General features: G+C 47.6%; 1 protein-coding gene and 1 long non-coding RNA gene across 8 annotated transcripts in view; one reads left to right on the top strand and one right to left on the bottom strand.

Moving 5' to 3' along the window:
• Positions 1 to 25,450, bottom strand: part of ZEB2 (zinc finger E-box binding homeobox 2) — a 170,671-nt gene extending 145,221 nt beyond the window's left edge. For 2 of the 7 annotated variants that reach the window (XM_026717804.2, XM_087920286.1), the window contains exons 1-2: positions 22,659 to 22,703; positions 21,943 to 22,081 (exon numbers count right to left, since the gene is read on the bottom strand). In XM_026717804.2, coding sequence (XP_026573589.2) covers positions 21,943 to 22,081; positions 22,659 to 22,688 — 169 coding nt within the window. In that variant the 5' untranslated portion in view covers positions 22,689 to 22,703. The other 5 variants (XM_026717807.2, XM_026717805.2, XM_087920283.1 and 2 more) reach the window with 5 other exon arrangements.
• LOC148127994 (uncharacterized) lies at positions 23,004 to 26,086 on the top strand. Its single transcript, XR_015740788.1, has 3 exons — positions 23,004 to 23,274; positions 23,457 to 23,527; positions 25,273 to 26,086. It is a non-coding gene; the product is annotated as an uncharacterized LOC148127994 (long non-coding RNA).
• The last annotated feature ends 1,474 nt before the right edge of the window (positions 26,087 to 27,560 follow it).

Below are 27,560 nucleotides of genomic sequence, written 5' to 3'. Positions count from 1 at the left end.
GGAGATGTAAAACTGTCTGGAACAAATTCCATACCGCTTGGTATTGAATCAATTTCACTCCTAAGGGCAAGCTTGCTGTTTGGTTGCAAAAAGAGCATGTGGAATGTGGAAAGGGAAAGTAAGTTGGTAGTGTTAACAACTGTACCTAAAGTATCCAACTATGAAAAAGCAAATAATACTTTTTGCTCCAGACATGTATTCAATTGGTAGTTGTGACAATCATACAAAAATGCATCTGTTATAGAATATCTTTCAGTTTTAGTTTTTCCAAGATGCTGCCTAAAATTATAATAATAATAATAATAATAATAATAATAATAATAATAATAATAATAATAATAATAAAAAAAAACTGTATCATACATATAAACCTCTTATGCATAAGCTTGTGCTCCGAGTACAGGTCTTGGCTTTTGAAAAACACCCCCCCTTACACACACACACACACACAAATGTCATTAAAATGCAACTCTCTCAGTGGCTGGTAGCTTGAGGATGTTCTCTCTGCCTTTTTAAACTTTATTTTGGACTTTTATCTGGACTTCTTTTTTCTTTATAAGCCTCCCAGAGCCACTCAGACAGCGTATACGTTTGATTTAAAAATAAATAAAATTTATTCTCTTTCATTGTCTCATATTTTCCACCCAACCCTGTGCAATCTTTGATGAGGAAGTGTACTGAGAAATGATCCAACAGAAAACAAAGACAGTCTTTACAGCTGGTATAAAGAAGTCAAAGTTGAAAGGAAGCCTATAGGAGCAGGAAAAGTAAAATAGGCTTCAATTCAAAAGATTCCATTTCAGAGGTAGGTTTCTCAACTGAATTCTGCAGGAGAAGAAGAGACTTGCCCACTTGGGGAATTCCACTGTTTCTTTTCTTCATTTCACCACCTTCCTGCTTGTAGCCTTCACTTGAAGAACAACTCTCTTTCATAAGAAGAAGCAAAGCAAAATCATCTAGGATTGTTAGATCAGTCAAATCTTTCACAACATCACACTTAGACCTACTGATCCTATTTCCCCGTGATGGGTTCTACTCCAGCAAACCTTTATCTCCAGGTATATCTCGCCATGGTTTCCTTCCTTCCCTCTTCTGGCACCCAGCAGATGTAACACTTTTTCAGGTGGAGAAACCTAATGCTTTGAACTTTTTATCACCAATTTGCTTTGCAACAAAGAGTGGCCAAAACTAACACACGAAACAACCCCTCACCCACAAGCATTAGTAGGTAATGTTTCTTGACAAAACGCCGGTGTAGACTTGAAAAAAGAGATTTTATAGAGATCCTGCAGAAATGAATGTTCACTTGAAGTGGTAGATAGGTATGTTTCACCCTAATCTTACGATCAATAGCATGCTCATTTTTTCCACCATCCAAAGCTTGACCTGACTGTGAGAAAATGCACACTGACTAATTGTACCCAATTAGTTATTGCTTGGCATCTAAGTATTCCTTTGGAAACTTATAAAACTGGGAACGTCTGTGTTCATATAAAGATTGGATGTCTCTTCACCGATTTTTCTACTTTGCTTTTGATATGAGGCACACCAAAGAGCAAGTAACCTGATCTTCAGTGGGAGTTCATTGCCAGTCCCTGCACCTTCATAACCCGACCTAAAATACATTCTTTCCGGCAAAAACAGTTTCCCATGGTTACATTCTAACTCTATCTTTCTAAACTCTTAGCAAAGCAAAAGATTTGAAAAAGGCGGCCAACGAGAAAGAAAAAAACAAGAAGCATCAGACCTAAAGCATCTACAGAAGTAAACATGGTCACTCTATCATTTTTATTTTTTTTTAGAAACTACCATTTCATGAAGTTGTCTCTTCCTAATGAGCCTTTAAAAAAAAAACACCCTTAATCTTGCTTCTTCTGAGTTTCCGTTAACCTGCCATCATTCAGTTCCTTTATTCCTGGCTGCTGAGACTCATGTGACCATGCTTACAGGTATTTGCAAAGATTCCTTTTAACACAGCGGTAGCAGGGGATAATATGTCATTTGAAGAGTCCAGCCAGCGTGCCCCATCTGTCCTTAGAAGTAACCTTTCCTTAGGAGCTTATAAGAAAATCCACTGTTACAATAAATAATGACTCTCAAGAAATGATCAAAGAATGAATAAATTGGGTGGGCTTTATTTGTAAAAAAATGATATTCTATTTTTTTTTCCTCCCTCCCATTTTTTTTTAAAGTGGACACAGTGGAGAATGGCTCGTAGCCATTTTACTTATTCGGGAAGCTGATTTTTGAAATGTTGGCTGTATGGCGATTGTTTAGCTCAAAACGGATCTGCCATTCTCTGAAGCAGAAGCTTTCAAACTGAAAGTTTGCAATAAAGGAACGCATATTGTTCGGAATTTAATTTCTAACATCGGGGAAGAAGCAGAGCATTAAATCAAGCAAAACTGTGACAAGACCAATGATGCTAGCGAGGCATCTCCAGCCCCCTTTGTTCACAGCTTAACAAAACTGTGCTGTCACACCACTTTAGCTCAACAGTGCCTGTCGAATGGGCATCAGCAGATCAGCCAATGCCTGTCACATGTAGGGCTGAAAAACTGCTTGAAAGTATGGCTTTACTGTAACAGAAGTCTGGTTCAGGAAAGTGAGGAGGTAGTATTTGTCTGTGCGTACACGCACAAATACGCAAAAGCCAAAGAAGAAAGCAACAAAAATGCAATGAATCCAGCTGGACACACCTCACAAGAACGACACATTTCTTCTTATTTTCCTGTTTGTAAATTACTCTCGTATAATATTTTTCTCCAGTTCTTTTAAATGAGCAGAAGAAATTTTAGGGCTAAGTATAACAAAATCAATGAGACTATTAGCAAGCCTGATTAAAAAGGCACTGTGGCTTCTTCTGAAATACTGTGCACGCATTTAGGAGGACTGAATATGAACACAACTTTGGTTATGCTTTATGCAAATGCATTTCATTGCAAATGGAGTCCCCTGAATTCAAAGAACTTTCCCTATACAGAATAATGTTAAAGTTTGTCAGGAATGTTTTATTTGTTTTTAGGAAGCCTATGTATCGAGCAGATGTATATTTTTAAAAAATGGGAATGAAATACTACAACACTATCAAACCATCTTAATCTGGAGGACCCTTTTTGCTTAAATACCTGCCTGTTCTACTGATGGTTTGAATTAATTACAAAGAAATATTAGACTTTGTGCTTTAGATTTCAATTGCACTCTTGTATTATTCCTGAGTGTAGTCTCCGTATAATATTTTCAGCTTTATCCCAAAGATGTTTTCCCCCACCCAAGAGGCAACTGGACTTTTCTTGGAATACATTTTGCTTTTATCCAAGAATCTTCTTCAGAGCTGAAGAAGCTTCTTGGATGAGGAGTGAAATGTCTTCAAAGAAAAACCAGAAAGTCCAGTTGCCTCTTGAAAAAAAAAAAAAAAGCACCTTTGGGACAACCTTGACTTAGATGACAGAATCTCCAGAGAAACTGTCAGCTTTACTTCTGAGTAAATAATGTGTATTTTTTTAAAACAAAAAAGGCAAAATTTGTGTTTGGTTTGTATTGTTATCTGTGAATGGGGCATCTCATTAATTTGGGAAGAGTAATTATTGCACAAATAAAATGTTTGTTGATATTCTTACACTATTTATATAGCATTGGATTCAATTTAAAATTTTGTAGAAATTGGCTGCAATATTTCAGTTCTAGTTTTCTGAGCAGCTCAACCTTATTGATTCTTCATATCCCTACAATAAAGATTATCATTTTTGAAAAACGTCTTGTTGTCCTTCCTGTTCCTACAGAAAGTTTATGGGAGTTACCAAATAACTTTGACTGGGATTTAATTAAGACTGACCACTCCTCTCTAGACATCCAATTATATTAGAGGCATTGACACCCCACTGAACCAAAGCTGAGCATTAAATCTAGGACCAAGGAACTTAAACCCAATGATCTTTGGGTGTCTCAACACCATTTGGGAACCACTGGGTACCATTAAGACCTAAAAGATTTGGAACCCACGCTTCCTCCCCTGCCCCCTGCCCCCTAAAGTTGGAAAGCTTCACTCTGTGTTGTACCTTTCACTCTGCTACTGTCAGTTTGCTGCTTGCACTTTAGCTGTCTCTTTCCCAGTCACTACCCTGTCAGTTTCTGGCCTGCCAATTTCTACTTGAAGCTTGACTGGGTTGATTTGATGCAAATTCCTCCAGGGAAAACCCTGAAACTGATGAACAGTTATGTCAAGTCGATTTTGCACCATCGGGAAAAGGTAACCTCAGAAAGAGAGAGAGAGAGGGAGGGGGGAGGGAGGGAGAGAGAGAAAGAGAGAGAGAAAGAGAGAGAGAGAGAAACAAGGTTAAAGAGACAAGGGCTTTTTCACGTGTAATACCACCACCGCACATCTCATTCGCTGTTTACCATCCCTCAGAAATTGTAACTGTCAGAATTAGTCCTAATTGCAGATGCGAAAGCTGCCATTATAATAAAAACAGAGGCAGTGCAGGCATTAAATGCGGCAGCCTAATTTGTGAGACTACTGAAAAGGTAGAGTAAATGAATATTTCATTACTTTAATTACCAGGGACTACTCTTTTCTTGCTGTCTTATGATAAGTGTTGCTGTAACTAGCAACAGCAAACACTAAAACATAAAGTGCAACCGAAGTAGGAACCCTGGCTGCTGCTTTAAGATATCAGCAGGAAAAAGTATTGCTCTCTCTCTCTCTCTCTCTCTCTGTGTGTGTGTGTGTGTGTGTTGAGGGGGGGTACTTGTGCGTGTGGAGAGAATATTGTCTGTTGGTGGTTTTTGCCTTTTCTTCTGAAACTGCCAGGGACAGAGACGGAAACTCCTCCAACATTAAAAAAACAAACAAAAAAACCCAGAGGTGAGTGGAAAGGAGATAACGGGATCCAAGACGGGGAAAACAGCAAAATGCCAACCTTTAAAAGTATTTTTTTTTTTTTAAAAAAAAAAAAAGAAAGGGCCTGGAAGGGAAAAGTAAAAAGCAATTCACAGACGGTCCGTGCAAAGGTGCAAGCCGAGTCCCGCAGCGTCGAGGGCCGTGCGTTAAATAGCGTCGCCCTCGCAGCAAACGAGAGCAAAGATTCCTTTTCGACGGCTGTCGGCGGAAAAGTTCTGGAGGACAAAGTAGGGAGGAGGTGGGGATTCAGAGCAACCCGAAAAAGGTTCAGAAGTTGCCCAAGAGCCGAGTCGGGAGAGAAAGGCCGACTCTCTGGGAAGCTGCGGGGAAGCAAAGCGGGCGGGCGGGCGGGGTTGCGGGTGGGGGAGGGGTGTGTGTGGGAGGAAACGAGAGTATCAATAATTACTCAGGCTTGACACGGCAGAAATCCCCACCTCCCTCCCGGTGGGCTCGCTAGAAACGCCGATCTCAGGTAGAAGGGAAGCCCCGTCGGGGGACGGAGGGAGAGCGTTGCCTGAGGTGGGAAGCAGTGGGGAGGGGGGAGCCTGGCTGAAGCCAGCCTGTCTCCGCATTTATCGCTCCGTCCCAGGAGGGGTGTTTTGTTCGACACCGAGGCTTGGCAGTAGAAAACGCCCCCCCCCACACACACACACATGCACCCTGGCCTACAGCCCTTCTCACAGAACCCGCTGACGCGCGTCGCTCGAGGCCCTTGCGGTCACTGGGCTGCTACCTCGCGCCTTTTCGCGTTTTCCGAGGGGTGCCCGGCTTCGGACGAGCCGACCTTGCCTTTTGCAAAGACACAAAAGTCCTCTACAAACAAAAAATAGAAAAAAAAGGCAGCCAGAGCTGGCTAATCTCTTTTTTCCCTCTCTTTCTCTTTTCCTATTTCTCTCTCTGTATAAACTTTTCTCTTCTCTCTCTCTCTCTCTCACATCTTCCCTTTTTTTCTTTCTCTTTCTGTATAAACGCGCGCGCGTGTGTGTGTGTGTGTGATTTTTGCCACGCTGTATAAACTTCGGCAAAACTCTGCTGGGTTTATTTTTCTTGGAGAGAGAAAGAGAGAGAGAGAGAGACTCACAAGAGTTGAACCGGGTTTATCTGAGAGCAGATTTGGGGAAAGAGGAAGAGCGGCTGCAACTAACCAAGATGCAGGAGAAGGAAAAGTAGTAGGAGAAGATGGGACGCGGGGCTTTGTCGCTCAACTGGGCCACCGCTCGGGCTTCTCATTGGAAGAACATGAAAGCAGAGGCGGGGCAGACCGGATTATTGCAGGAAAGGCGCTTCTCCGGCCGTCCAATCCTAACAGTCCTGCCTCTGGTATTCCCGCCTTTTCTTTCTCCAGCCAGGAGCTGCCCATTTACCCCCTTGCACATGCGTAGTTACGGGTTGCCATTTTAACGCCCCCTGTGAAAGGGGCGAGGTAGTATTACGCAATAAATTTAAAAAAGAGGTGTCCCAGTTTTTTTTTTTTAAAGTAACCCCTTGTTTTGGTTTCTTGTAAGAATACCCCCTCCTGGGCATGTTTGGAGCCTATGGCCAACGCCAGACCATCAACCCCTGGAATACGGAGTGAGACTACAATTCCCACACATGGGAACACAAAAATACCACAAGAACTAAAATGGACTGAAGAGAAGATGTGCTAGATGAAGTCATATTTTGGAAAGCATACTGAGCTCGCATACTGATGGAAAGCATACTGAGCTCGTGACACCAAACTACAATGTGGCTTGTTTGTCTCCAGTAAACCGAGCTACTCAAAGTGGCGAACACCATTTATATGTTGTCTGAATCCAGATACTTGAGCTTTTAAACAACACCTAGCTGGGCGTGATGCTTGACCTGAGAGTGTTCCTAAAATCATTAACAAGAATCACGGGCACATTTTTTTCTCTCAAAGCAAAAGTGTCCGATCCTCACTTACCTGGGAATAAGTCCCAGTGAACTCAGTAGGGCTTACATCTGAATGGAGCTGCATTCACACTGGAAGGAAGGGAAGCAGGCTCCTTTCTTGAGCAGGAAAGCGAGAGATCTTGTTTTTCCCAAAGCTGATATGTCAGCCTTTCAACTTTCTCCATCCATAAAAGATTAGGCAGACCCCATATGCCTAATGCTTTCCAACTTACTTGTTGTGATTGCCTATGTGAGTCCACATATCAATACATGTCAGAAATTCAGATCTAATCTTATTCATAATGGTAGGTGCCACATAATGAAGGAAGAGAACGTTGTACTGTGTTAACAGCCTGTGTGATTCACTCAGTCAATTAAGATGGGTTAGTTAGCCCCTCGCTTATGTCAGCAGGACAAATTAGCTTTAGCAATTGGGCTAAGAGTGGGTTTCTCTTTTTTTTCCTACTGTTTAACCAGTCCTCCACCACCTCAAAATATTTGAAGTTACTCCACTTGGAACACTCGTCAGCTTAGTTGATGTTAATGAAGTTGCAAATTGAAGCATCTTCTTTGGACATTTTTTTAAAAAAAGGGCGGGGGGGAGGAAAACGATTTTGAGGAAATCAGACTTTTCCAATACTCTGTTTGATGGATCGGCTTTCAGTTCTTACTATAGGAAAGGCAAAGCTATTTAACTAGCGCAGATCAGTGGGATCTTGCATTTAGGCATGGTTGAGGTCCGAATTTTGAAGAAGAGTTGCTACAAATTCCAGAAGCAGCCCCTTTCTTCCCAGCCAGAAGCCCACCAGATGTTGAGCTAGAACGCCTGTCATTCCTCTCTACATGTGCACACCCATGCTGGGGGGGGGGTCAGGCATGATAGATGGCTATTGTAAGTCGGGGATGGCTGGAAATGTGGCCCTTGTTAGCCTTGAGTCAGGAAGCCTATCCCAAAATATGAGGAGGGAAGGAGACGTACAAGTTAGAGTCTAGATATTTTGCTTCTCTAAAAGCAGATATATATTTTTTTGGTGCTGGATTTAAAATCTTATGCAACTAGCCAAAATGGGAGTAGAGTAAATCAGGACTGTGATTGAGAACTGTCAAATTGAGCAAGGCTTATGCCTTGCCGGGGTAAGAGTTATTTGTCCCACTGTTAACAGTAGAGAGTGCGGGAAGGCCAGCTCTGGGTTGCATTAGCCAATGGCAGTTTGGTGGAGTTCTCTGAAGAAAGCCAAGTTTTGGGTTGGAGTATTTGAAGTGGTTGAAATTTAGCCACTTGTTAGAGGAGGAGGAGGAGGAGGAGGAAGAAGATGCCAGGAAAGGGAGAACTGTGGAGATCAGAGGCATTGCAATATCTTAATCTGGTATTGATTCTTTTCCTTGCTAGGCATCAAAGGTGCTTTGCCAGGAGGGAGGGAGGTGGAAATGTCACCAGGGGAGAAGCGACATATAAGCGTTCATTGGGGAACCCCTCTGCGCCAGCTACTACGTTTCTAAAAATCACCTCCCCCCCCCACACCCGTGGGAATTAATCCAAATCGACTACCGCACCTGATCCGTCCCTCCCGATCGTTTCCACAGATTAGAAACCTTGCTTTCCCCAGGAGGCACAAACCTTTAAAAGGTGAAGGAAGGGAAACCAGCCTTTCATCTTGGATGACTGGTGAAAGGATGAGGCCCCAAGGAGCTTAACCAGGAAGGGTGGGGGGCGTCTCCTCTAGAAAAGTGGGAGCAGGATTGCAGTTTAAACGGGTGCTAATAGAGGACGAATCCTCAGCAAAAGAACCTGACGGTTGCTGGAAAAACGGAGCAGGTTCTTCTTTCCTTCTCCCCCCCTCGCCCCCCCCTCACTTTACCTCCTGCCTGACATGGTGATAATCTATTCTAGTCTTCTTCTCTTCACTCCGCCTTCCCCCTTCCTCCGGTGCACCAATAACAAAGAATAAAAAAAGAACTTCCAATTCTGCTTTAATTAATTGCTTGCTAGCAACCATACACACCCCATCAGCTCTGGTTCGTTAGCGAAGCTGGAAACAGGGGAAAGAGTCGAAGTAGTCTTAACACCCACCGAATGAGAATGTTAACGGTGCGTTGGTAGGTTTTTAAAAAAAAAAAATCCCAGGAAGCGAGATACTTACCAGGCAAGAGACCTAATGATTGGATGTCTAACAGGACCGAAAGGACCGGGGGTGTTGGAGGGAAGGGTTGCGTTTGCAGAACCCGCGTGCCTCCTGTTGGAAAGAAGTCAGCTGAAACGCTCTGGAAGCCAGAGAATCGCTGCTTTGAGACACCCACTCCGCGCGCTCTTTCCTTTGGCCTTCGGATGCGCTAAACTTTTCCCCCCCACGAACGAATTCAAACGCGCGTTACTCTTGAAACTCATTTTAGACACCCATTGGGAGCGGTCGCGCGTTCTCCAGCGCCGGCCTCTTCCACCTTTGCTTTCAACTATAGCCAGGCATTCCCAATTCCCCCTCCTCCCCCCCTCCCTTCCTCCGGAGCGTGGCTTTCCTCCTCCTTTCTCCGCGGATTAGAAGCGCGTACAGAGTCTAGGAGGGTCGGGTCCGGGGCGTCGTTAAGCAGGTCTCCTCAGAGAAAGCGGAATCTAGGGATCATCTACTGGGGGGGGGGGGGTCCGGTGGTCCCCAACCGCTCTCCCTAAGACGAGAAAACGTCCCGCTTCCCGACCCCAACCGCAAATCCCTCGAGAGCCAGGGAGGATCGCAGTGAAAGGTTGCCCTTGTCATTTTCCAGCAGCGGAGTTGCTCGTTGCGCTTCTCCTTTGGCGACTCGGTTGGAACTGCTCCCCCCCGCATCCCACGGACGGTGCCAAACTCAATTAGATCACCAGTGGGATCACTTTAATTCACCCCCTAAACTACGGCTGGGGCCGAGCTTTGGCGCCGCTTGGGAATGCCACTTTTCTTTCTTTCTTTTTAAAGAACCTTCACCTTTTGGTCTGTTTTCGCCTCCGCGTCGCCTTCCCAAAGCAACGCTGCTTGCTTGCTCGGCCGTTCCTAGGGAAGGCAGTAACGCAAGAGGCCCTTGTGGGACGATTTGGCAGTGGAGGTCGCAGCTAAACGGGGCTCCCCGACACACCCTGGAGAGGCCACCTCTGCTGCTTCTGTGGGATTGAAGGGCTTCCAGCCAGGCAGACACCCTTTCAGAGGCCGAAGTTGGGTTGTGTGTATGTGTAGGCAAAAGACCTTATAGCCAAGCTTACAGAAGAGGCGCCGCATTTTCCATCTTCCGTCCCCTTCCCCCAATACACACCCTCGGTTCAAAACTGCTACTCCAGCCTAGGCAGGAAGCAAGAAATGAACTCTCGTTAGGTCTCTCTCTCTCTCTCTCTCTCCCTCCCCCACTCCTTCTCTCCCTCTCCCTCCCTCCCTCCCCCTCTCTTACACACACACACACACACACGTAACATAAAATCACCAGGAGCCTGGGACAAAAGGGCTCTTCACCAGCTTGGCACACTGTGGTAGCGAACTACCAAAATACATTTCTCTCGCGCGTTTCCGACTCTGCTTCCCCTTTAAAGCAGCGGGGTTTGTGGCTCTCCTAACTGGCCGCCTCTGTCTCTTGTCCCTTTGTCAAAAATTATTGGAGGGAACGGGAGGAAGCACCCACTGTGGAGAAGGAGATTTCGTAAAGGAGAGGAGGGGGCAGGGAGGAAGAAACAGAAAAAGTACAGTGATGAAAGCAAATCCATCGGAAGCGTGCTAGGCTGCCACGAGTTTTCCTGCGGCCAGAGCCACCCATCCTCCGAGGGCAAAGTAACCGTACATGAAGGGGTGGGTGAGACTGACTCGTGAGCGAGCTGTCCTGTTTTCAATGAAAGGAGCTTCACAAATGCATGTCTGGATGAAAGGAGGGCATAAGTTAAAGATTCGGCATACCAGGCGCACACCTCCTCCAGCTTGTGGAGTTGGTCCGGTTCCTGCCTATAATAAAGTGGCCTCAGCTGTTTCCATCTGAACGGCTAAGTTTTCGTTGGGTCTTTCCCAACAAAATGGCCAAAACTCGAGAGGGGCCAGTGCTGAGCAAGGTGAAGTTAACTTCTGAACCTTGTGTTGGTTATAGTCCCTGCATGTATGGGAGACACCCTCTCTCTCTCTCTCTCTCTCTCTCTCTCTCTCTCTCTCTCTCTCACACACACACACACACACACACACACACACACACACAAATCAAACAAGATTTGGTGAACAGCATCCAAATTCTCACTCAGGAACGTTTTAAAAGAAGTTCTTGGGACCATAAGGAAAAGTTAATATCCCTCCCCCTACACACACACACACACACACACACCTTCTGTTCCCATTATTCTCTGGTAGGTTAATATCACAGGGCTTCACCCTACCACTTGCAGTACCAACACCCTCCTTTTGCAAACAGGCTTCCAGTTTCCTTTGTACAGACAGATGCAAAAGTGATCTAGGTACTCGCAGTAAGCCAAATCTTTTACAACTTGGATTATACCGAAGTGGGGAAGAAAAGGAACAGATAACTCTGGTGGGGCTATAAGATGGAGAGATGTTTGTAGAATCTTGAAAGGTGGGGTGGGGGGAGCTTGACCAGGAATTATATTAGATGCCTCTCTACTGGTAGCACCTCTTAAATGTCTTTAGTTTTTTGTGCTGAGAGAGACGGGCAGACAGAAAAAAGGAGAGGGGGGGGGGGAGGGAGGAAGAGATAGATATATCTGTCACAGTAGCTCCAGGAAAAATGAGCCCTCACTTTACATGTTCCAGCATCTTTCTAAATTTCCTTTAACACACTTAATCTAGCTGATGATGAGATGGAGGCAAGGGAGAGGGAACAACTGTTACTATCAAGAAGGAGAAGGAGAAAGGAGAAGGAGAAGGAGAAGAAGAAGAAGAAGAAGAAGAAGAAGAAGAAGAAGAAGAAGAAGAAGAAGAAGAAGAAGAAGAAGAAGAAGAAGAAGAAGAAGAAGAAGAAGAAGAAGAAGAAGAGGAGGAGGAGGAGGAGGAGGAGGAGGAGGAGGAGAGGAGGAGGAGGAGGAGGAGGAGGAGGAGGAGGAGGAGGAGGAGGAAGAAGAAGAAGAAGAAGAAGAAGAAGAAGAAGAAGAAGAAGAAGAAGAAGAAGAAGAAGAAGAAGAAGAAGAAGAAGAAGAAGAAGAAATAATAATAATCAACCTCAACCAGCAATTCACACTAAACCTGCTTAATTCATACAGGTTTCTGAAAAAGAAAAAGAAAATTTAGTAACCAAGAAATGGTATAGTTGAAAACTTGTCACTTAAAATTTCTATCAGTTATTCTAAGTTTAGCATCTGGATATTCTCTCTTTGCCTCTCTCCGTCTTCCAATCTTTTTTTTTCCTCCTCTAACTTGCAGAACAGGAAGGCAAAGAAGAATGTAGGCAAAATTTGACAGCTCAAGGGCTTAAGCACTTCTTAGTAAGCAGGACACAGTTATAAATAAAACTCTCTTTCAGGGAAGAGCAAGATGAATGGAACCTAGGGAGAATCATAACAGAATCACCACAATCACCATCAACCTGGTTATGTAATATAATTTTTTTTAAAAAAAAAACCTTTCAAGAATAGGTGCATCCTTACCCATTATCAGGCACCACTGAGAGCACTTGAAGTAAGCTAGAAGAATGTTCAGCTTTCGTTACAAGTGTTTATTTTCTGCTGGAATTAATGCAAATAATACAAAAACCTCATACACCTGCATGTAGGCATTGTTATTTTTCATTAAAAGTACTGCCCAAGTGACCGGAAGAATAGCTAGGCAAGCTAAAGTTGCCCCAAGCCCACTGCCACAAGTAGCATCCTGATTTTTGACAGTCCCAATTCTGCCACTATTCTTCAAGCACAGCTGTGTTGTCGGTGTAACAGAGTGGCAAATGATACCCCTTTTCTCTTTTGCTTCCCTGTTTTTAAATGCCACGATCCTTAAGAACCAACCACCTCTTTTCACTGCGCTCCTGTGGGAATGGGAAGCTACTTCACTGCGACCATTGTCACATACTAAATTCGAGGAATTATTCAGGAAGGGTACCTATGTTTTTGTTGGATGCCAAGGTTTCTGTTTCAGATGGGGGTCCAGACCGTTAGGGGTGGGCTTGGAAGGGGGTTCCCCTGGATGCCCCAGGCGACTTTGCCTCTCGCTGGGCTAAGCAGAGCCAGCCGAGGGATTTGCTGGAAAGCAAAGGATGTGCATTTTGTTGGGCGTAATATAAGATGATAACCTGGCAGCTTCCCTTCTGCAGAGGACCCCCGTTGACCTCAGGGTAGATTCTTCAAGCAAGGCTGGATAGATTTTGTTAAAAAATAAATAAAGTTAAACCTCCCTAAGCATTCCTCCCAGGTAAAGCTAGCCGGGGGGCCTGCAGCCCACTTCCCCTCTCCTTGCCAGGCCTGGCAAGCCCCGGGAGGGCAATCCCTGCTGGCTGCTTCGCTAAGCGAAGGAGCCTGGCTGCCATGAAGAGAGCTCACTCCCAGGGCTGCGCTTGGGAAGTGGCGGCAGCTTCCCAACTCGCAGGGCTGCATTCCAGGCGGAGGGCTTAGCGGCTTCCCTGTACAGAGCGAGCCTAGTTTCTCGGGAGCAGGCCGGGGTGAGGCAGGCCGTGAAGATCGGGGTGGGGTGTGGGGGTAGCCATCCTTCCCAGGGCAAAGCGGCGCGCAGCCACTTGAGAGCAGAGCAACCTCTGGATCCTGCCCCAGCGCAACCGTCGAGGTTGGGCGAATCGCCTCCCCTTCTCCTTGCCGCGGCCTGTAAGTCAGTCGGTTTCCACCTGCAAGCTGCGCCCCCGCGGACCAAGTGGCTTGGAAGAAGGGCAGAGGGGCCCAAGTCACCTGGGAAGGGAGGACGCCCGCCGCAAAACCCCGGACCGAGCCTCGAGGCTCCAAACTCCCCGCGCAGCCCTCCGCGCCCACCTCGGTCCACCTGCTGTCTCCCGCCTCCTCCCACCCACCCACCCTCAGCCGCCCCGCGGCCACCCCGCCCCCGCGGCAGCCTCCTGCCAGCCCGAGCGCGGCATTTGATCCCTTTCTGACACTTTCTGCCTCAAGTGTGAGCGGCGAGTGGCCACGAATAGTACCCGCATGCCATCTTGTAACACTATCTGCCTGTCAAGAGAACGCGGGCTGGGCAGCTATATAAGGCTTGTAACTAGGCGAAGGCCAACAAACAGCCACAAACACCTCAGCTATTTGACTCGGCCTCCACCCTCTTGCTTTTCCCGCTCTCTTTCCCTCCTTTTTCTTCTCCTTCCTTCCTTCCTCCCCCCTTTCCTCTCCTCTCCTCTCTTCTCCTCTCCTCTCTTCTTTTCTCTTCTCTCTCTCTCTCCTCTCTCTCTCTCTCTCTTTCTCTCTCTCCTCTCTTTCTGTCCCTCCCTCGCTTTTCTCCCTTTTCATCTTGGCTTTCTGTTGCAGAATGCAAATCTAGCCTGCCGGCGGGTGAATGGACTGAATTGTGATTAAGAAGAAGAGCCCCTTTCTTTGTTCTCCCCTCAGGGGATGTTCACTGGGAGAGACACAGCGGATCAGATATGAAAGGCATTCAGGTCAGCATTGATGTGAGCGAAAGTGAAATCATACCTAAGGCATTCAAAAGACCGCCGTGTCAGGGGTTCAGCTGACGGGGGTGCAGTGACTCGGTGCGCCTTGCCTGGAAGGCACACGCGGGAAATAATAATAGCAACAACCACAACCATAACAATAACAACGCAGACGTAGACGGCGAGCGTGTTGCGTGGCTACGCATCGATCGAGATACCTAGAGAGACGCTTCTCCTTTAAAATAATTAATAATACAGAAGGCCGGGAAAAGCTTTTCCCCATCCTCATCGGCGAGGGAATTCGTTCTAGTTTTATCTTTTAAAGGTGGAAAGCAATAAGGCTTTTCCCTCCCCCTCCCCGCCTGCTCCCTCTTCCTCCGAGTTGTAACGTGAACCCTCCTTTTTCCAGGGTGTCTCCATATGGGCTCTATAGGGCTGCATTAGACGTCTAATTGACATGACTGAAGGAGATAGGGCCGTCCCTCAGCAGTGGGGGGAAGACAGAGGCTAATCCAGCCTCGCCTCCATCACAAGGCGAGAGAACAAACAGCGGGGAAGGCACAAGGTGAAATCGCCCAACTCATCTGAGAAATAATAGCAACAGTAATAGCACCAGCAACAGGCCCAACGCATGCGAGTAATTACATTTAAAATAAAAGGGGGGAAAAAGAAGAGCGCTGAGAAAAGGAAAAACACTTCTCCTTATTACTTTAGGGATGAAAAAGTGGATCGCATAAATTCTGCTCTCCTGTTCCCTATTTTTAACGAGCTCCACGTGATAAACAAGTATCTTAGGGTCCAGTCAAGTTCCTGAAGCTGCAATTGAGTGGAGCAATTCCCGCTTCTGCTCCAAGACTGAGCGGCAGGGCACCCTCAACCCTAGATGCCCAGCTTACCCGCCCTCTCCCTTTCCCTCTCTCACACGCACACTCCCGCCACAGACACAAATCAATGCTCACAAATTGGCTTCCTGACTGGCGCTGGAAGTGGGCTTGGGGAAGAGAGAAAAGCGAAGCAGCCGCCGCCGCCGCCGCCGCAACGCCCCGATCCTAAAGTCAAGTCCGGGATTCTTTCCTAACGGGTGGAAGGCGGCGTTCTTGAACAAGCAAAAAATGCGTTTCCGCGAGAGAGGGAGTGAAGGAGCGTGGAATAAAGAAACCGAAATCGGGAAGGAAAGAGCTACAGGAGCCCAAGTAGACCCAAGCCACCTGAGAAATTGTGGGGGATTCTTTGAATAAAGCAACTGAACAGAAGTGTCCAACTTTACAAACGTTGGGAGGGGGTGTCCTTGAAACATCCAGAGGCTTCTCTGTCCCCCCCCCCCGTTTTTTTACTTTCCCATCTGCTTCCTTGATAACATTTAATGCTGCGCGTTTTCAACTAGTGTTTTCTTTTTTTTTTGCCTCAGAGACCTCTCTCGCTCGTTTTCTCTCTCGCTCTCTCTCCCATCCCTCCTCCCCCTCTTTCTTAAAAAAAAAGGAGGAAAAAAGACAACCAAAGAGCAATCAAAAAGGTGTCTGACTTCGCCATTCAGACAATTGTACCCTTGTGAGAAGGCTTGAATGAATGGTACAGTGGACACCCCAGCACTATTGACGTTATAAACATGTAAATGAAACACATTAGGGCAAACAATCAATTGTCTGTGAGCACTGCAAACCTGCACTCCCTTCTCTGGGTGACAGGCACAAAATAGTGTCTACCTTGGGAAGCCCACGGCTGGGGGGCAGTGTGGGGGGGGTCGCTTAGAAAAGAGGACAAAGGCCTCCCTTTCAGAGACGAGAAAATGCACCTTAAAAGCACTGGGATAATGCAGCTAGCCCAGATGCTTGTGAAGCCAAACATCCCTGATGCTTTTCAGAGAATCCACACTTCTCTTCCCACTTTTAAAAAGAGAGAAAGAAATCTGATTTCTCCCTTAGGGAATGCCCTCCCATATAGCTGGAGGTTTTTCTAAGCTCCCCTGAGATGCGGCTGGATGTGTGTGTGCTTAAAAAAAAATAATCATCATTATTTTAAACTCCACGGTGAATTCATCTCAAACAGACTCAGGGTCACTATAATTTGGAGGTGGGTGGGGGGGGGAGAATGTCATAAAGGGGTGTGTGGGATGGTAATATTCAAGAGGGGAGGGGGAAATTTTTTAAGAAGCTCCTCTCGGGGATTGTCCTAGTTTTAACTTGGTCATGAACAGATTCTCTGGAGGATTCTATTCTCAGCCGCCAGCAACCTCTTCAGACAAAAATAAATACATCCACCTTGACAAGGGAGACAGCCTTCTGCGTACCCTCCTCCCCCACGCCCCTCGTTTTGCTTGGGTCTCAAGAAGCATGGCCTTTGGTTAGACCTTGGACTGTGCTCTGAAGGCTGCCCCCACAATCGACAGCTATTTTGGAGCAAACAGGAGGTGCAGGATATTTTTATGGGGAGGGAGGCCTTAATTCTGCAAAAGTCAGCCCCCCCCCTCTAACCATTGTGTCAAGAAAGCTAGATTTGTCCGGGACACCTTCTCCATGACTGCACCTGAAATGGAGAGGGTAGGGGGAGAAGGCGGGGAATTCTAAATTGCTTCCTGGGGTTCCTACATCTGTCTCCCCCTTTGCTTTCCCATGCCAGATGCTCTCCCTTTGGCCCCCACTTTCTCCAACACACCTAAGATGCTCTTTCAAAGCGCAGCTGCATCTCAATAGCCCCCCCCACACACACACATCCTTTTCCGCCTTTTCCAGGGAGAAAGAATGGGGCGAGAGCAGCCCAGTTCTCAAGAGTGTCATTTGGTGCTGCTGTCATGGAACCCCGGAAGAGTAAAAAGCTAAGACTTCTCAGGCTAGCCAGGTTGGAGTAGAGGGGTGGTGGGGTGAGGAGGAATCAGTCAGTTCTGCTGTCCTTTCCTTCTGCCGGTTCCTTGGAGAGGGTTGAGTCAGACAGCCCCTGCAAACTCTGTGTGTGTGTGTGTGTGAGAGAGAGAGAGAGAGAGAGAGAGAGAGAGACCAGGTGTGCAGAGGGGAGGGAGCACAATTCTAGCACCTTGTGGTGGTGTTTTGTTTCTTAAAGAAGCCGATGTGGTCAAGTCCTGGCTGAAAAAACATATTTGAGCCCCTCTTATCCCAAAGAGAGAGAGAGAGGAGGAAGAAGAAGAAGAAGAAGAAGAAGAAGAAGAAGAAGAAGAAGAAGAAGAAGAAGAAGAAGAAGAAGAAGAAGAAGAAGAAGAAGAAGAAGAAGAAGAAGAAGAAGAAGAAGAAGAAGAAGAAGAAGAAGAAGAAGAGGGTCCTTCTTCTTGTTAGGTTGAACAACCCCACCACTTCCTATGGGTTGTTGTTTTTTTTGTTATTAAAGTCCAAGTTGGCTTCACCAGTGACAGTGGAGGGGGTATAGCACCCCCCAAAACTCAAGCCAATGGAGTGAGAACTTGGTGAAAGTTTCCAGCTTTCCAGCAAGGAAGCTGGGGGTGGGGGAAACTCCTTGGGGCAGCCCCAAATGGAGAAAGGAAGATGGAGAATGCAAGATTGGGCAAGGAAGGTTGCCTCTTGCTTCCCAGCATTTCAGTCACCCCGCCCCCAACTTTCCTGCAAAACCAAGAGAGGACGGGGCTTGGGCATTTCACTCCCCTAACTTAATATTTCCATCTCCTTTGTGGCCCTCCCCTCCGTTTCCTTAGCACTAACCTTTATCCTTCCAGATGACCCTCCAACTGCCAGCTCCATTTCTCTCCTAATCAATGGGGCATTCAAAACAACAACAACAACCAAAAACAACAACACTTCTCTCTCATAGGGACAACCAGCAAGCTTGTCTTTAAACAGTGCCAGCCTTCATCCATGCTTGCAGTTCCTAGTTTTAGTCCTTACTCAAGTAGGATGGCTACCAATTGAAAACAGTCAACAAATCAAATGAGAGAGAGAAAGAGAGAGTCCTATCATTCTAGAGATTTGCTCCAAATGGGATGGCTTCTTCTTCTCTGTCCTGATTCCCCCCTCTTTTTAAAGGAAGCTAAAAACAACAACATTTGGATCCTAAGTATGAAACCCTTGAATTTCTTCTAGATGGTATCTTTGCCTACTAGTTGCATTCAATGTAACTTTACTTGGGGGGGGGGGGAACCAGACCCTCATTGAAGTCACAATTCTCCCCACCTTCCATCTTCCAATCCAGAAGAATAGAGGCGAGAGAGAACAGAAAATATACTCCGGTGTGGATATATATCTCCAGCAATCCCCATGGTGAGATGAGAGGGGAGAGAAAGGAAAAGGAAAGACATTTTAGCGACAGTTTCTTGCGATTCCAAATCGGAGCATTTCTCGCCGGAGAAACACGAAAACGACAAAATTGCACACCTCAGATAGGAAGGGTAGGGCTGGCCTAGTTCTCCCCTCCGTTGCAACACGTTGCTGAGCGTTTTGAAACTTCAGGTTAGCGACTCTGAAAGCGCCAGAGAAGTTCGGAGGAACTAAAAGAGCAGTTCGTTCAAACTTGAGGACTCAATCGCCTTCCAGCCTCTCTCTCTCTTCCCTTTCCAGTCGCTGGAAAGCTGGGGTAGCAACATTAATATTATTCTGGGTTTTTCTGCATGCTCTAATTGTGCCTGTTTCCTATTCGCGTCGTAGGCATATTATCACATGCCACTCATGTCATTTCTCTCCCCCCCCCCCCTCTTCCTCTCGATCAAACTGTTAAGAGGAAATATGGAACGTCTAAGATATACAGGCAGATATTTACCGCAGGGGAACAGACAAGCTTTAGAAAGATAAGCTAACAGTCTTTCTCTGCCTGCGCGCACACAAACCTCCGAGAAAGATAAATAAAGTGGATTAAACCACCTCATCCTGCCTCGAAACGGGGACGCTTCCAAAGAGAGAGGGAAAAAAAAGAAACACCCCTCCACCTCTAGTCTGACAGATCACTCCACCCTTTCTCAGAAAGACCTTAGAGAGGGAGAAGGTGATTTTTATGTGTGTGTGTGTGTGTGTCCTGAAAAAAGGGGGAAGGGGAGAGAAAACACCCATCTTGACCCAGAGATCTGACCAGCATCCTCTGCCCTTCTGACAAGGGGGAGGGGAAGGAGAGTCCTACAGATCCGCGTTGATTTGAAGCCAATCAATAAAGAGCGTTTCATCGCCAGCAAAGGAAAGAAGAGGCGGAAGAGTAGAGAGGCGAGGGAAGCCTTCTTCCCCTAGGGCCCCGGCCCCCTCAGACAGCAGATGACGGGGGAGAGGTAGGTAGAGAAGGAAGGGGGTTCCTCTGGCCAGACCACCTTAAAGAAGGTCTATCCTAAGCCTGGAGTTGTTTTTCCTCCCTCCCCCCCCACAAGTACCCTAAGAAGGAGATCAAAGGCAACACGAAATGGGGGCCCGGGAAGGGGGAGAAGAAATAGCAGCTCGCACAACTTACTTAACCAAGACTTTCTGAACCTGAAAGTCCCCACCACTCCCCCGTACGGCTCCTAGTCGTCACCCGGGGCCCCGCAAGCAAAAGAAAAAGAAAAAAAGCCACCCAACACAGTAAGCGTTTGTTTGTTTGGAATCCACCCGCCTTGTTGTATTTTAATTCTCCTTTCTCTCTCCCTCCCCCCCTCCCGTTTTTCGAAGCCGGGCTGCTGAAAAAGCTAATTGATTAGGGTTTGCAAAGACAGGGTGGTTCCAATGGATCCTTCGCGCCCTCCCCCTCAAAATCTCCTTCTCTAAAGAAAAGTTGCTCCAACTCTGCAAAGCGAGGCAGGATAACACCGACTACTAAGAGACACTGCATTTACCACCACTCCCCCTGTGTGTGTGTGTGTGTGTGTGTGTGTGTGTGTGTGTGTGTTCGGAAAACTCTGGAAGTTGTGAGCCAAAGAGAAAAAGGCAGGGGAGGCTAGAGGAGAATGGACTCCCCTCCACCCCACCCAGCAAGCGAACTGGGAAAAGTCACCAATCCACCATAGAAGCCTATCTTAGTGAACCTAACCTTTCCCCACAAGTTTCCCCAAAGGCTGCGGAGATGACAGGAGGGGGCAGCCTGGATAAGTTCACCCCCTTAGAAAGCACTGCCACGGTTGTCTACGGAGAGGTTTCCTTGGCGAAGGAAGGCTCCCTTTTAAGCCCCAAGTAAACTCTTCCGCCAGTTCAGATCAAAATTTCTCACGCTGCTGTCCCTTCGGTCTTCTCCCCGCCCCGCTTTTCCCAGCCTCTGACTTAGCGGTTTGGGTTTTCCTGTGTGTGTGTGTGTGTGTGTGTGTGTGTGTGTGCTTTTTTTTTAATGAAGCTGTTAAAAAATCTCTTCCAATCCACCCCCTTTTCCCTAATCTCTGCCAGAAACACCCCCACACACACACCACACACACACACACACACACACACACGCGGATCCATGGCAGGGGCTGATCATGACAACGTGAAAAGTCCTGGATGTGTTCAAAAGTGCCTCCTCCCTTTCTTTTCCTTGCTCGCTTTTCTTGTGTGTGAGAAAGAAAAGGGGGGGGGGGGTGGAGAGAGAGAGACACGGAGTGGGGGTTTGGATGAGCGAGGACCGTGGCAGGGAAAGCAAGGGATCAAAGGCAAAGCAGGAAGAGAGACAACGGCGGGCCCGAGGGCGAGGAAAGCGAGAGGCGGAAAGGCAGGGAGGGATCTAACGGGTCTTCCTGGGCGATCTCGCCGGCTCGGCTGCCCGAGCAGTCAGGACCGTTAGCTGATTCGCTCTAAGGCTACAGGCGAGAAACTTTCGGCTTCTCTTTCTCTCTCTCTCTCTCTCTCTCTCTCTCACCCCCAACCCCCCCCCCCAGCTTCAAGAAGGAGGGGGTGGGAAATCTCTCCCCCCCCCTCAATTCTCTCCCCCTAAGCGCCCGGAGTCCCCCACTTCCTTTCTGAAAGAATCTGCCCTCCAAGAAAAAAGAAATAAACAAAATAAAAGACACAACAACAACAGCAACAACAAACCCGAGATCTTTTCCTGCCTACTTGGAGTGGACTTCTTCAAAGGGAAGGAAAAGGCGCGCGCCGGGAAGGGTGGCGGGGGTGGGTGGGGGGTGGGGGGCACGTTAGAGAAAATACTAACGTTATAAAGGAGGGATCCTACGGCACTCGAGGGAGGCGCGGGGGGCGGGGGGGCGGCTCAGGCACACATAGCGGAATAGAAACGCCTCGGGATCCCCTGACACTCACCCTCCGCTGGATTCCCTTCAACCTCAACCCCCCTCCACACACACACAGAGCTCCCCCCGCCACCGCTCTTCCAGCAAAGAGACAACAAGCCGAGCGAGCCCTTTCTCTTTCTTTCTCTTCGGGCGCTCCTCTCCCTTTTCTCCGCCACCGAACAAGCCATCGCCAGGCGCCAGTCCAAAATCCAGGGTTCGGCCGTAAAGGGGAGGGAGAGAGAGGAGAGAGAGAGGGGGAGGGGGCTCTTCTGTTCTGGACTCCCCTCCACCCTTCCCGTCCTCTTTCTCTCCAAGCGAGAGAGTCGCCGGGACCCAAAGTGTAAAAAAAAAAAAAAAAAGCAGCCAAGGAAGAAAAAAACACAAAACAATCACAAAAGAAAAGAAAAGTTTGACGGAAGGTTCCGCGCCCGGCCCCGAGAAGCCCCCGCGCTCCTTCTTTCCACCGTCCCCCCTCCCCCACCCGGCTTCCCCCCCTTACCGTTTTTCCTCCTTGGGTTGGCTTGTTTTCGCCTCTTACACCTGGGGCCATCCGCCATGATCTGCTGCTTCATTGATAAGAGGGGATCAGATGGCTCGTTCGCATGGACTCGGCTCTCTGATTCAGCAACACGCAGACTCTATGGAACAACCAAACAGAGGGAACCGGGTGGGCATGGCGAGATCCCGTTCAAACGCAGGGCGCCAAAGGGAACCCACGGAGCGGCGATTTTCCCCCACTTCCCCCGCACGGAAGGAGACAACCTTCCCGCCCCCCCCCCCGCCCGCCCCCTGACCAGCGACGGCCACGGACGCGCCCGGGCGGAGCAGCCCCCCCTTCCCTTCCCTTCCCTTCCCTTCCCTCCCGAAGAACCGGGGGCAGCTTTCTTCTTCGCTCCTTCCCCCTGCGCCATGGCGCTGGCTTGTTTGCGTGTTTGTTTATTAATGTTATTAAGCGTGATTATTATTCCTCCGCCGGCAAAGGAGCTCAGAGAGAGAGAGAGAGAGAGAGACCCACATAAATACATACACGCAACCGCTACATCTTCAAAATGACTCATGACCTATAGGGGGAATGCACTCGAGGTTAATTTCTTTCGCTCGCTCTCTTCCCCACCCCCACCCCCCCCGTCCCCCAACAGAAAGATAGCTTGACTCAAATGGCTGGGCGGATTCGTTTCTTCCGAAAAGTACTCAGGATCTCCACGCTGTACCTACTTTGCATAGGCTGTGGCGCACAGAATACATATCACGCACATGGCTAGCGGCTGATAAGAGCCACACACAAGCGGTTGTCGGTTGGCTTATCCCGCACACCCCTCCCCTCCCCGCCGGTTTCTCTCACTTTGAAAGTCACGCCGGCCAAATCCAGCACAGGATCGCTCGATCTCTTTCTCCCCCAACCCTTCCTCTCCCCTCCGCCGCCCCCCCGCACACACACCAAAGCCTCCGTATGTCATCTCAGCTCTCCTCCAGAAGGAACCTTGGAAAGGGGGGAGGGGAAGAGAGAAAGAGGAGGAGGAGGAGGAAGAGCGGCCGGAGCGTCCGACTCTTCCGCCGGCACCATCGCTTCCCCCCCCGCCGCCCCCCGGGGCTAGCTCGCTCGCCCGCGCGGTCGAGCTGCGGTCGAAGGCAGCGGGCTCGTCCGAGGGGCGGCCGCGAGCCGGAGCCGAGGTCTAGCTTGTCAAAACTGGGGGAAACCCACAACGCTAGGGCTTGGGAGGCTAGGTGGTAGCTTTAACACACCCGCACGCACGCACACACGCACACACACACCCGCACACAAAACAACAACAACAAACAAAACAACCGCGCACGCTGCACCGACTGGAGGGTTAGTTTAGCCGGGGTTGCGGGGTTGGTGGGATAGGGAGGTGGGGGGAGCGGAGGTGGGGGGGCGGGCAACCATAAAAGATGTAACAGATGCAATCTGTAAAACAAGGACGATTAACCCTTGATCTCCTGAACCGAATTCATCCTCACCTCGTCTTTTGTCTGCCCTTCCCATATTTACAGGGCTCTTTGGTCGCCTAAAAATGGACGCTGAGGCTGGGTTCGCGGCATCCTCTCTGCGCCTTTGCATGACAGTAAGTCCCCCAAGTTTACTTGGGAGTAACGTGGACTGCTCGGGGAAAAAAAAAAAACTTTACAGGTTTTCAGGCGAGGGGGTGATTCTCTCCTCTTCCTTCTAAGGTGGCTGCTTCCTTATCATTTTTTTAAAACCTTCTTTTTTTAATAGAAAAAAAAATAAACAATTGAAAAAAAAAATCTCGCAGCGCCGGGGAACAATTTGGAAGCTATCTTTAAAGAATCCCTGGCGGTGCAGGTAACAGCGCCAACTGGCCCAGGCGAACTGAGCCCAGCGCCCTGGACTTGCCTGTCTCGCCTATCTTGAGCCTCGCACTAAAGTGTGCGTGAATGGCCGAATAGAGACGCTCCGAGCCTTGCGGCTGGAGACTTGTAACTCTACAGAGTTTGCCATTCTCTGCTAAAGGCTTTTTTTTTTTTAAACCCAAGCCGGGGAGGAAGCGAGCAAATGATTCAAAGCAAAACTAACCAGCAGCGCCCTGATAGATTTCTTGAGTTGGTGGCAAAATCGGGGAAGGAAACAGCAGAGTGAAAATCTACCTCAATGTTTGTAAGGGACTACCTACCTTTCTTGGATATTAAAAAAAAAAAAAATTAAATAGCCAGTATTTTGGAAAACTGGAAGATTTCGTCCTCATGTCTCTTCCTAGGTTATCTCTCTCTCTTTCTCTCTTTTTCTTTTCTTTTCTTTTTTCTAAATGACTTTCAAACTAGTTCCAGTCACTACTTTCACTTCTGGGTAAGAATCCCAGAAACTGAATTGTTACTTCACCCAAGTCAGAAAATAAAAGTAAGAAATGAAACTGCCTAAGCAGAAGGAATAATCATCACCATAATAATCATAATAATGTTTGCTAGGAGTCCCTTTCAAAGCAAAACTCAGTTACCATCTTATTATCCAGCCATGGCTGTGCTGTACTTACTCACAGCTTGAAAATCATTAACAGGTATGTGTAAACTTTAAGATGTGTAAATGCGAACCTGAAGGAAAGCCAGAATAATCCTTGCCCCAAAGAGATCTACATTTGGAAAGTAGAACTTTCTTCCCTTCTCTTCCACTGAGAACTGTAAAATACACACATCCACACTCGCCCACAGAGGGGAAGAAATAACTTTTTTTTTTAAAAAAAAAACACCCGGTTAGCCAGGTGTAAGGATGGAAGAAAACCCGATTTCCTCCCCGAGGTAAGAACAGTTCGAAGAATAAGATTCCGACTCCTTTATTTTTGTTTCCAAAGGAACTCAAATAAAATTCTAGCGGGGGGGGAGAGAAAATAGAATCCTCTCCCCTCATTACCACTTCCTCCCCAGCTACAGACAAGGAAAACAGACCCCCTAACCTAGCAATTGTGTAAAATCAGAGGGGGAGAAAGAGAAAATACGAAGGAAGTGGGGGACAGAGAGGAAAAAGAAGAGAAGGGGAAAATATAACGGAGAACGTACCTGCGAAGTCTTGTTTGTAGTTTTGGCCAGCAGCGAAGAGAAGAAGAAGCATGAAAAAGCCGCGGAGTGAAGAAGGGGAAAAAGAAAAAAAAAAAAGGAGGAAAAAAAAAAGGGTGCGGGGGGGCTGTTGCTGGCGGAGGGAGGGGAGGCTTCTCAAAGAGTTGTCGGGAGGGACCGTTATTCCTGCTGGGCAGGTTAGGACTGATCTCTTTCTGCCACTCCAGGAAACACAAACCTGGGGACGGACTGACGTGTTACGCCTCTTCTAATGGCATTTTTTTCTTTTTCTTTTCTGTCGGAGAGAGAGGAGAGAGGACCCTGAAACACACGCCACCTATCTTTGTGGCGAGGGATAATTGAAGAGCACCAAACGTGAGCATCATGTGGAAACGTGATCGCCAAGTTTCTCTCTGGGAAAGGAAGGATCTGGGATAGATTATACCTTGAAGTCTCCGCAAACGCTTTAGTGGAAGAAATGCAATTCCACCTCCCGCCCTCCCTCCCTCCCTCCCTCCGTGCTTCCCTCCCTCTTTTCCACCCACCCTCCCTCTCTCCCTCCCTGCCCTGCCTCCTTCCCTCCCTCCCTCCCCAGCCATCAAGCCTTTGGCATCGTTATCCTCCCTACTAAATCCTACTGGATGCAAGGCGGAAAGCGGAGAAGCCCCATTCGCCAGAACTCGCCACAACTCCAAGGAGCTGAAAGTTACCGCGAGCCACCTTGGGGCTTTTAAAGAGTCGCGTCTCCCCACCCCGGCGGGGCCTTGGAAGACGCTCCTCCGCAAGAGCCAGGCCCGGGAGCACGCAGCACAAACCCAACAAGATTTCTGGGGAACGGGTGTGTGTGTGTGTGTCGGGGGGTAACTATTTCATAATGGGGGTAGGTGGGGGTGGCAAGGATAATGGCAAGGAAGAGGACAAGCGACCCCTAAATTCCGCGCCTCTTTCCGACCCTCGCCTAACTCTGCATTTATTTTACCTCTACGCGCGGAGCCTTTGATCCTCTATAGTCCTCCTTGGAAGTAAAACCGCCCGAATCCAAGGGAGCTGCTTCCAAACGGAGGTAGTTTCGAGGGTGATGTGTGCTTGGATATTAAAATCAATCCTCTCTCTTGGTAGAATAGAGAAATTAACGTGTTTTTTTTTTCTCTTAATATTCAGGAATTCAATAATTTCCTCTTCACCCCTATATCTTTGCAAAGAGATAGGGCCACATTCTGTATGTTAAAGGGCTCTTAAGGAACATTTCAATGGCATGAGTTACATAAGAATAAGGGGAGATTTGAGGGGTTTTTAAACAATTAAACCTTGCTAGTTAGCCGAATTTGTTGAACAGTATACATCCTCCATATTACAAACACACACACACACAAACCTCTGTCTCCTATGTAAATATATATTCATCTCTTGCTATGCCTATCCTTATGCTATCCCTATGCTATACTATGCTATATTATCTATACTATACTGTACTTTACTATACTAACTATATACACTATACTATACACTATACTATGTCAATGTATGTGTATGTATATGCATATGCAATCTATATGCATATACATACAGGAACTTAGATAAATATAATTATACTTCGGTAGATGTAGATTTGAGTAAGTAGTTATGGTTCCTAGAGGCAACAAGTCTAGTATGTGTATTTGGGGGGACTTTGGGGAATTTTTTTTTTAAAAAAAACATGAAAATTGGGCCTTTAGACTCCACCTTTGCACTGTGGGGATTGGTTATGCAAATCGGACTGGGATGTCCTAAAGAATACAGCTTTGACTGTATGGTTAATTAAATCATCACTCAAAAAAGGTTCCCAATATGACGTGCCTGTCCTAATCCAATCAGGTTATGTAGGTCTTAAACAAGAAAGATATTTCTTTTCTGTTTTTTCCCCCTCACCCCCCCTCCCAACATCTGGAAGTCAGCAATTTACCAAGTATTGCACATTATTAACCAATTCCGAGTCCATATTCCCAGGGGAACCTTTAAAAAAAAAAACCACACACACACACGAAACTTAAAATGTGTTCTTAACCAACGCTCTTGAATTTGGTTAATCAAAAAGCTGCTTTGTAGGCACACCAGTATGTGTGTTTGTATATGTGAGAGGGCGAAAGAGAGAGGGAGAAGGGTGCGCGGGGAAAACAACCGTTTACGGGCAAAAGCCTAAAAAAAAAAAAACCACACAGCAACAACAGCAGGGGATTAGAGCACCGAACTGGAATGAGAGAACTGGGCCCTTTGCTGGCCGTCTCCCCGCCCCCCACCCGCTTTTTTTGCCCGTTCTCCCTTTCTTCTCTAACGGGCCACTTTGACACGAGGTCAGTAGAAGCAACACACAGCCAGGCACACGGGAAATGTCCACTTCTCGAGGCTGAGCTGCACGATCCGGGCGGCAGATGCACAGCTTCCCGAAGGGGAGGGGGCGGTGGTGTCTGTGGCTGGACTCTCCGCCAGCAGCATCAACCCTCGCTCCCAAGCTGCGAAATCTCTTCGGGAGCGCGCGCTCCATCCCCCGCTCTCCTTCCTGTCGAAGGAAACCGAAACGAATGCGAGGTGGATCCGAGAACGGACTTTTAATCG

The sequence above is a fragment of the Pseudonaja textilis genome, chromosome 1, assembly GCF_049901715.1.
Source record: "Pseudonaja textilis isolate UNSWEBS1 chromosome 1, rPseTex1.2, whole genome shotgun sequence".
Taxonomy (NCBI): Eukaryota; Metazoa; Chordata; class Lepidosauria; order Squamata; family Elapidae; genus Pseudonaja; species Pseudonaja textilis.
This window is presented reverse-complemented; position numbering and strand designations above follow the sequence as displayed.